Source organism: Asterias rubens, chromosome 5, assembly GCF_902459465.1.
Source record: "Asterias rubens chromosome 5, eAstRub1.3, whole genome shotgun sequence".
Lineage (NCBI taxonomy): Eukaryota > Metazoa > Echinodermata > Asteroidea > Forcipulatida > Asteriidae > Asterias > Asterias rubens.
The window spans coordinates 17,498,610-17,509,796 of NC_047066.1; the positions used below are offsets into that span (position 1 = coordinate 17,498,610).

The following is an 11,187-nucleotide window of genomic DNA, read 5'->3' on the forward strand; positions in this document are numbered from 1 at the left end:
AATACAGAGTAACTATGCACATTGACTGATTGACCATTCAATTCTTGTCATATTTATTCTGTCACACACTGGTAGACTATAAGCAGTTATATGCAAATATTTGCAAAACAGCTGTACAAAATCTCTAGCTTTCACTAGTTTGTCGACCAACATGGATGTGTCCACACGGCTTCAACAAGTTATCATCACTCTTGTCAACACCCAATGGCCATGTTTCAACCATATGTCTTGAAATACCCCCAGATGCATTGCTAAAGCAGTGTTGGTCTCCAAAATGACATAGCAGTAGGTGATTCCATTAGTTGCAAAGGTTTCTATACTGGGAACATGTAGTTTAGTAGGCTAAGTGGCTAGGCTTTGAAGCTTACGTTTGTGCCAGTGACTTGGCTTTCAAACAATGCTCAGGTTGGATGTTGCAATGTAGTTTGAACTAATCACAATTTACACTTGTCATTAATAATAATAAAAAAATAAAAAAAGGAATATAAGTCTACAGGATTTTGATACAAACTTTGTTTTTCATTACCGTAGCAACTTGTGAAGTAACCATACTGATTTTCATTTTCCCTAGAGTTGCAACTGTTTTTGACATACTGTTAACCCTCCATGACCCTGCTTGCTGGAAGTAAAGAATCAATGCTTTTTGGTGGTAGAAAATGCCTTAGCAAGTTGCTTATGTTAGCATATATCCAGTTGGCATGAAATCTTTGCTTGTGCAATGGATACTTTCTGTAAGCATTCTTGCTAGTTGATAATGCTGCTGGAAACCTTGATATAAGACTGACATACCATTCACTGTGGATGTGTTATTGTGATGTGTTTTTCACAGGAGATTGCAGCAGCCATTGAAAGCAAATGTAACATCGTTCCTGTACTCGATAACTTCAGATGGCCTAAACCTGAACAACTACCTGACGACATGAAAAACATCATCTTCTTTAATGGCATCAAGTAAGACTAGAGTCGAGACCTTTATTAGCATGGTTTTGTATGTGAGATGCTGGTTCACAGTTACAGTGACCTGAGCATAAGTTATCAGGGGCCAATTTCATAGAGCTGCTTAAGCAAAAAGTTTGCTTAAGTACGAAAATATCTTGCTTATTTTACACGTGTAACTGGCCAAATGTCATGTAATATATAATATCTTGTGACTGGTGTTTAGCTGCAGTTTACTTAGCATAACAATTGAGTTTGAGTCTTGGCCGGGACTCTGATTTTACCCAAGCAAGGATGTTTCTGCTTGAGAATTTTTTTGTTGCTTAAGCAGCTCTATGAAATTGGGCCCTGCTTACTGATTAGCCTACAATATAAGCCATTCATTTTATAAGCAGCCTTCAGAAAAGCTCTCAGAACCTATTTATATGACTCTTAATCTTGTTGTATGTTTTATCTTGTTTTTGCTATTTTTCTTTCTGTGTAAAGCACTGTGATACATTTTTCTTTCTGTGTTAAGCACTGTGATACATTGTTCTTTCTGTGTTAAGCACTGTGATACATTTTTCTTTCTGTGTTAAGCACTGTGATACATTTTTATTTCTGTGTTAAGCACTGTGATACATTTTTCTTTCTGTGTAAAGCACTGTGATACATTTTTCTTTCTGTGTTAAGCACTGTGATACATTTTTCTTTCTGTGTTAAGCACTGTGATACATTTTTCTTTCTGTGTTAAGCACTGTGATACATTTTTCTTTCTGTGTAAAGCACTGTGATACATTTTTCTTTCTGTGTTAAGCACTGTGATACATTTTTTGTAAGAGTGCTTTATAAATGCCTTTGTAGTATAGTATAGTATACTGACCCTGTGCTGACGGTTTTGCTAAAACTCATGTAAATTACAGGGTCAACCTCAGGGCAGCTTTAACCATCCAGATATATATATATGTAAACCAGTAATGTTGTTTGGAAGAAATTCCACTTCAATTTAATCTTATTTGCAATGCCTTTTTTCTAGGAAATTTAAATAAGTATGTAATATATGCTAATTTTCTAGACTATCTGTGCCAAATCACACCCCTATTTATAATGAATATTCATGTGACTAATGCATTATGTATGTTTGTGTGTTTTAGATGGATACATGACTACCAGGATGCTTGTATTGATAAACTAGAGAGATTCCTACATGGTGAGGAGAATACTGGACGTCTAGATTTGGATCAGTTAGCTCAAGAAGGATTAGGGGGCTCAGAGGGATTAGGAAGCCATGGATCTAGAAAGGCTAGTAGAGATAGTAAAGAGAGTACTGGTAGTGTATCCCATCCACATGATGCATGAACTATATATACCCAACATCACACAATTCCCAATGGAGTAACTGGTATTGGGAATTGAAACACAACCTCAAATACGCTTAGGGTTTGAAAATTGCACCTTGGTGTAGTGATGGCAGCAGACTTTACCATTGTGTTCTATTAAATACAGTGCAATATACTCCATATTTATGTGTATGTAAAGAATCAAATAGTAGTACATCAGCATCCACCAGGAATGAAATAAATGCATTAGTCATAACCACTCTGGCTGTATTTGCCATGGACTGATTGTGGGAACATGGCAAAGATAAGCTTAAAACTCTCCGATATGGGCCCAATTTAAGAGAGTTGGTTTAGCACCAAATTTTGCTTAAGCAAAAAATCCTTGCTTAGTAAGTTACCAGCTGTTCGCACTTGGACTTAATATCGACAAGTTAACATTTTGTTTGCAGTAAGTTAACCATTTTTAGGCCAATGGGAACATGGCTTAATAGTGTAAGGGTATTGTGCGTTCAGAGCACCAGGGGCTGGTTTCACAAAGAGCCAAGATTGATCGTAACTGCAAATCAATCGTAGTTGCTTAGTAAAGTGTGATATCACAATGGTCTTGCGATGGATTTTATTGCTTTGTGAAATCTACCCCTTTCTATGGCTGAAGGTACCAGCAGCAGAACCAAAAAACGCTAGGCAGATATTTTCTGCTAGTAGAAAAAAAAGAGAACCACATCAAACCAAATACATGCTATTCTAGCTACTTAGCAACATTTGACAGTTATTAGCAAAAAAGTGTGATTTACAACTCTTTAGATTTCTATTTCAACTGTTGAAGTAAAATCATTAATTGCTATTGTTGTTGGGTATTCTTGATATCAGGCAAGTGTGCTTTAATAAATGCCATGTACATATACATGACCAAGAGATGTTATAGGACTGAGAACATGACTAACTTTAACCCAATGCTTTTCAAAAACAGTTCTGAAATGATAATTATTATATTTTATTTGGTCTTACAAGGAAAGGTATGAGAGATGAGTTGTTCTGAATTACTATTCTAATTGAGTGTTCAAACGAGCTAATTAGCAGAACCTGTTGGTATGCTTGTCAAGCTACATGTACATGTACATATTTATTTCTTATGAGGACTATTTTAAAGTGTGTGCAATGTGTTCTAAATGTTAACTGAATTTTGTTAATTGTTTTTGTATTTATACGTTGAGAGTAAATATTACCACAGCCTGGAATTAGTGCTATCTGGATTGTAGCTACATGTATTTGAATCCCATCTAATAGCTATACCTGAATGAGAAACCATTGGCCATACAGTGATTAGAAATACAACTATTGAATGTTATGACCCTAATTAACAAGAAGTTTAATTGTTTCAAGAGGTTTGCAACCTTGATAGGCACTCTATGTCTTCATGTATGGCTAGGAAACAAGCTCATTAAGTTCATCATTAGTAAGCAGCAGCCAGAAATAGTTGAACAACATTTCTTTGTGTTTGTCAAGTTTGTAATGTGGTGCAATTACTCAAATCTTGACATGGTGAAAATGAAAAGATGTGCATACTACAGAAATAAGCTTTGTGTTGTGCCCTGACTCCTATTCAATGTCGTGTGTGGCTTTAGTACACATTATTATCATTTAGTTTGCATTATCACATTTTTGCTGAAATGAAGTTCAGTGTGCATATGTACAGCTTTTATCAGTGACCTCTTGCTGCGGTTACCATTTTTATTTTGTACTTATTTCTTTATTTTTCTTTTTATTTTGTTTCTCATAATCAGCTAGAAACACCCAAACCTATGAAATACCAAAACCTTTAAGTGTTAGGGTTTCTTGATAGTGTTCCGGGTTGATCATTCCTCATTAGTATTCCTTCAAATTGCACATTTGTCCACTAAAAATCTTATAGTTTTTAATGTTTTTTTTGTATGGTTTGCTTGGAAACACATCACATTTGCTGAGGTAGTTTTGCTATTTGTTTTTAAAATCTTGTCATCTAAAGTTAAGGTCAACATCGGAGTGTAACTTTTTGAAATTATGGTCAGGCAGTAAAATATTGTTGATACAGTATCTACTTATTGTTAACATTCTAGAATAGATGACTCCATAACATTCTAGAATAGATGATACCATAACATTCTAGAATAGATGATACCATAACAGCTTTTATGGTGTCAGGAAACAGAGAATTGAGAATTATGCCAAATATGAAATGAATTGTAACCAACTGACATGCTTTGCCATTTTTGTGTTGTATATCTGATTGAAACACAGGCTTTCAGGTTTTGGTTAAAGATCTCAGGGTATCATACAACACAGTAATATATTACAATCCTCACAAGCTATTGTCACATCTGTACATGATGTGCGAATGAGACGTTCATTGTCACTGTATATGTTGAATATTAAGAATGTGACAGAATTTGCCTAACTGCATGAAGGTGAACAAAGTTTAAGTATAGAATATTTAATTTGTAAGACTACCATGTTGCTATGCCAGTGTGTTCTCAATTCAAAGGTTAACATTTTAAGCTTAATATCTTTCTAGAAGTCAAGCTGTCTGTATCCAAAGGATTTGAACTGGGTTTTAAGTTTTGTATGAATATTCAAATATACAGGTATATATGTTTTGGAACGGATTCAGAAACTTTTTGGACTAAATGTTCATAAAAAGATTGTATAATATATTCATTCCACTTTTAAAGTATGGTGTAATAAGTGTACTTATTTACTTGTATTATTGGTGTGTGCTGTTGCTTTCAGCAGGTTATTCCATTTGTAAATGTGTTGTCATTCAACTACAAAGCTATATGAAATATGTTAAGCTTGGTTTCGCATTATACTTGATAACTGTGGTCTTGCCTTTTGCAAACTCCTCAGTACATTTTTTGGTCTGAAATATTTCATTGGAATTGTATCTGGTGTAGGAAAATCAGTGCTATGTTGTTGCGTTTAGACTGTACATAAATAATGCATGGAGGTGATAAGTGGTGAATGTCACATTTTTTTTTTGTAATACCAAGTAATTAACCAGTAGGGAAACTGACTGGGATGTCAAAATGAGAACAATTTCCATGTTGGTTGTTATACTATTAACTTGAACAGACTTGAATATTAACAGACTTGTAGTTACTATTACTCACCATTTGATTCTCCTCAAAATGAGACATTTAGGAAAAAATATCCCACAAGACTTATTATTTAAAATAAAAACACCAACATATTATTTCAAACTTGCATAAGCCTACCATTCGTAATCCCTTTTTAAGCAGAAAGTTGTACACCAATAACTCTAGAGGCTTGAGAAGTACACCATGCCTTAACCTAAGAAGCATTCAAGTCACCTGGAAGTGGTATTTTGTCAAAACAAAGCTTTTGTCACTAAAAAATGCGTTTTGATGAGTGGAATATAAATAAACAATTAACTATGGTTTAAAAAAATTAGTTTCCATGTTATTTAGAAATTTGAAAATAAGCCCGACCCGAGAGGGCGCTGTTGGTGACGTCAATCGAGGCGCGATGAATTGCATGCAGTGCCAACACAAGATAGTGACGCTTGGCGCAAGCTAAAAAATGCCCTCAAAGTTGAAACAATACCTGATTTTTTTCACGTTAGGCAAATGCTCCTTTAGGTTTGTTACGTCTTTCAGGTACCTTCAACTTCCCCACTAGCTGGAAAAATTGTTGGGATGGCGTCATGTTTTAGAAAAGAACTTTTCATTTCATTTCAAAATGTGAAGTGTATTCCGGATTCTCGAAGCACGACGGCTCAAAGTGTTTAGTGCACAGCGCTGGAAAAGACTTGCAAACTGATCCCATCTTTAGTTGTTTTGCTGCATCCAGCAGCAATACACCTGGTCGACATTGCCTGAAAAATGCAAGAAAAAAACTTTTTCGAAACGTACAAACTCACGACTAGGACTTGAATTTACTTCCACGTACATGTGTTCGATGTTCTGTCGAGGCAAAGTCTGCCTCGATTGATGTCACAAAAGGAGTAGGCGGAGTCACCCCCCACACAAGTTTATTAATTTGTTTAAACATATAAATCGTTAAAAACAATTACTCAAAACATTATTTTATTGTTCAGAAACATTATACTCTAATGCACACCACAGCAGTTACATGTAACCAACTCGAGTTGTTGTACTCACCTGTTTGGTTTAAATTAGATTTGAAAGAATGTTGGTTGATTCATGGAGGTTCCTTACTCAATGGTTGGATGCATCAATCAGTCACACTGTTTCATCTAATATGTTTAGTCATATTCATTTAGTGTTATTTTCAAGTAAAACTTTACTATAAATCATTGTTTTTAAGAAATATAAAGTGTGTGTAAATCAGAAATGATGACTTAACTAAGTACTGTATGTTTTATGAGGTTATTTGTCTTTATTGGTGGCTTTTGTATTTATTGTAAATATTCAAAGACATAAAATGGTGAATAGAAAAGAGAATTGTAATTATAAATGATGAGTCCCTTTTTTTGAATTGCACATCAGAGTGAAATCTGACAGCTACACATATGCCCAGTTAACTTTCAAAAAACATGATTGTTACATTGTTTGATAATGGTATGCCATTGTTGCACTAGATGCCTTAACATGCAGCAATATCATAAAGACTTTACACGTTTCAATCTGTGTTATTCTCAAGTACTAAATACATGCTTTGTTTGTGGATCCTTTCTTGTATCTTATTATATGAACATACAGGTTGTCAACAGTTTGACATATCCCTTCAGTTTTTAAATAAAAAAGGTTATAAATTATGGAACAATGTTTTATATTTTTTATTAGTTTTTTTTTCTTGGGAAGTTGCCAACTACAAATCCCTAGAAGATGCCACTCAAAAAAGAGAGGGAAAGGGGATAAAAGCAATGAAGAACTAGCGTAAAGATATGTGCATTGATATTTGGTTTGAATTGGGACAGATAATAAGAAAGAGGCAGGTTAGCAGGATGGAGGTTGTAGATTCTATATATAGAATGTTGCAACACCACTGTTGTCCAATGTTTAGAATTAAGAATAGACATAAAGAGATGTTGATTGAATTGGATGTTAAGATGTCATACTGGTGATATCGCTAACGTTTATCAAACATTGTATTGTTATTATTATATGTATCAAGTGTATCAAGGAAATATATATTTGAGTGATAAATAATCATTATATTATATTGACAAGTGACAAAGTCATTCAGCATATTGTCTACTGAAGTTTAACCTTTTTGAATGTACATGTACTGTACTATTGTGTGGTGTATTTACTATGTACATGTCTCTGGGTTTTGTACCTTGTAATTTCTGAAGGAACAGTTACTAGCATTCTACATTATTGCCCACTTTGGTGAAATTGTATAGAATGAAGCTATTCATTCAAGCTATTAAACAGTAAATTGTGTGTGCAACTGAAACAATTAATTGTTGTATTGTTTTTGTTGTTGTCAATAATGAACCCCCCCCCCAATGCACAAAGGTAACTTTTTCAAACACAGAAATGAAAGGAAATCAACTTTATCCACCCTCCGTTTAGAATTATGATATGAATATGATTCTGAGATAAGTAAGGTATTGTCAAGATTATAACGCCTCTTACAAGAATTTTGCCTTTCGATTGGGTGAGAGCATATCTCATGTGTCTTATTGTTACGAGCAAGCTGTATGAGCGTGACAGCCTATACAAGCAGCAAACAGGTACTATACCCATAGTAAAAGCAGTTTCTTGGTACCTAGACGTCTAGGCACAACCTACGTATAGGGTGTTATCAAACAAATATCGATTGCTTGATTGCTTTTACTCCCTCAGCGATCCTGGAGCATTCTATTTTAAACATAATGCAAAAACGATCACCTCAGGAGTCAGAGTAAAACCGTAGCACTCAAAGTAGTCAATATTTGCATACTATTAATAAAATAAGTGGACTCGTTGGGAAGCACAAGTAATATATAAATGTTATTCACATACCTTCATATAAAATAACAAGAATCCTGCAATTATACATCATTGGATTTCAACTCAAAGCTCAAATAAGTCTTGATTATAATATGCCGTTCGTTACATAAATCCAAACTACATGAATGGAATGAAGCACTCGGATTAAAAGTTGGTTCATATTGGATATGTACATGAAGGCCTGAATATATGAGATGTTCAATAGACCATTTTGACTTAGCAAGTTTTATGCAAATTAACAGTATTGGGTTGATCTGTGAAGGACACGCAATCATGCATGCATGTTAATGTTTAAACACGTGCAGAGTTGAGAATCCTTCCTCTGAATGAATGTCAACTGTTTCTCATTCATGTCATTTATATGAATCAGCCTTTAGGGTTCATAAATTGCCTGATGATATCAACTTGATATGGCTGGGCCCAATTTCATGGCTCTGCTTACCGCCGAATTCTGCGCTTACGATCATGATTCCCCGCTTACGTGCCAGCGCCAAATTTTTGCCCTAGCCTTGTAAGTGTAGAATGCCTAGGAACGTGGAGTACGCACACGCAGAAGCCAAAATTCGCCGCTAACCAGTGCTTCCGTAAGCGCCGATACTGTTCTTAGGGTAAGCAGAGCCATGATATTGGGCCCTGGTGTTAAGAGTGAAGTGGTGTAGCAGGTAGCACTGTTCTTGAGCCATGTTTGTTGGGTTCCCTGCCAATATATTCCTCCACTCAATGACAAGAGGGAGTGGCTGCCAGACTTCATTTTTGATTCCACTGATGCCAATTAAGGTTAATGCCAATTAAGGTTAATGCCAATGTTGTTCACGTTTCCACAATATTACACAATGACAGTGAAAGTAAAAATCTTCAATTGATAATGGGCCCTTTGTTTCTTTTATTCCCACTATTTGGGTTACATTGTTCGCAGTAACCACTAAGATGACATGACATAAACAGTTGTGATGACAACACATTAATCTTTGGCCAGCTTTAGCCTGGATGAAAGCATTATGGCCACGTCTTGTACTGACCACTGGCCAGGCAAATCAGCTCCAATATTCATTGTTTTGATCCAAATATAGTCGTCATTCAAGACATAACTGTGTATATTTCTTATCAAATTCCAAGTCAAGATTCACAAAATACCTGTTAAATGGAGGGCACTCTAAATAATGTTTAGTGTGACCGGTAATTTACATGGAGCCACACAGTCATATCAAGTGGTCCCTGCAGTTACAACTTGTGCTACTCAGAAAGAAAAGAAAAATGCACTGTGAAAGTGTGAGACTAGTCCCACAATGATTTAAGCTATTAGAGAACACAACATGGATACACTATGCATCAGAGTTAACGTTGCTAACATCTTATACCAGGAGATTTCACATTTTTCTCCCACTGGTTAAACATTGGTTTGAATGGATGTACACAAGATGGCCATCTGACATTCAACTGTCCTAAGCAATCTTATATAGCAGTTAAGTCCGATCATCTACTAGTAGTACTACTACTAGAGTACTAGAAAGCAAAAGCTATTCATAAGAACAAGTAGGTAACTAGGAAAAATAAAATTTGCGTTTGACTAATTTGAACAAAGCGTTTTATAACCTTTGGCTTGTGAGGATAATGTATTAAGCAAAGCAGCTCTGTATTGCACAATTCCAAAAACATTACAAATCACAATATTCACTTTGTGCAAACAACTGCGCTTTGCCAAACAATTCTCAAATCACTAATGCTAGCAGAAAATCAAATATATTCAAATATAAATTCAACGATCATCTGAAAGAAGCTACACCATACATGGAGAATCAGTTGTGATACATGTACACGCAAAAGATAATGATGGCAGTGATGCAGTAATTAGTGTTGGTAACAGATGTATTACTGCTATGTAAAAATACAATTTTTTTTACCAGTTTTTTTTTCTTTCTGATTTCCGGAGGAAAAGAGCATGATATTCAACACTTGAAATGCAAATATCAATTTATGTTTGAAGCTTGAAAACGTCACATTTCCAAAAATGCATGTACTGAACTTTGATCTTTTAAATCTACATGTAATTTGTGCATGGATATTTTAGGCATTACTTTTCATTTCAACACAAACACATTGTAGAACTTGTTCTCCATGTTTAATACACCATCATGCATCTAATTGGTATGCACTTAATATATGTATACATTTATATGTACATGATTAATACTCCTCCACTAAATTACAAAGCCAATTTACCGTGTAATAGAAAATACATAAAATATGTGTAGAAAGTCATCTCAGTTTAACAATGGATAGAATAAATAGGTCATGTGGATGTCAACCCGTGACCATTAGGTTTGTTATGGGGATATAGTTGAGTGCCCAGCAGACAAATGCTTTCTTGTCTATTCCTGAACTTTATTTCCTACAATGGATTGATTAATGATTGCTTTCACACACATTTAACGACACTGGACACTATTGGTAATTGTCAAAGACCAGTCTTCTCACCTTGTGTATCTCAACATATGCATAAAATAACAAACCTGTGAAAAGTTTAGCTTAATTGGTCGTCGATGTTGCGAGATAATAAAGAAAGAAAAACTGCCCTTTTCACACCAAGTTGTGTGCGTTCAGATGCTTGATTTTGAGACCTCAAATCCTAAATCTGAGGTCTCGAAATCAAATTCGTGGAAAATTACTTATTTCTCGAAAACTACTTCACTTCAGAGGGAGCCGTTTCTCACAATGCTTTATACCGTCAACCTCTCCCCATTACTCGTCACCAAGTGAGATTTTATGCTAATAATTATTTGAAGTAATTGCCAATAGTGTCCACTGCCTTTAACCAAGAGTGATGTGAGCTTGAAATAGCAAAATTACAAGCAATAGGTACATCATGATGCAATACTGCTCTGACTTACCATAAGTGAAGACTAAAGTAAAAATGATGGTTTAATGAAATCTAGAGTTTAGGATAGTTGAATACTCTACTGGACCAACCAACCATT

At 35.0% G+C, this 11,187-nt stretch overlaps 1 protein-coding gene across 2 annotated transcripts in view; it reads left to right on the top strand.

The window, feature by feature from the left end:
• Nucleotides 1-5,669, top strand: part of LOC117290265 (sterile alpha and TIR motif-containing protein 1-like) — a 28,826-nt gene extending 23,157 nt beyond the window's left edge. For both annotated transcript variants that reach the window (XM_033771566.1, XM_033771567.1), the window contains 2 exons: nucleotides 830-951; nucleotides 2,070-5,669. In XM_033771566.1, the coding sequence (XP_033627457.1) occupies nucleotides 830-951; nucleotides 2,070-2,274 (327 nt within the window). In that variant the 3' untranslated portion in view covers nucleotides 2,275-5,669. The remainder of the gene's footprint in view (nucleotides 1-829; nucleotides 952-2,069) is intronic.
• The last annotated feature ends 5,518 nt before the right edge of the window (nucleotides 5,670-11,187 follow it).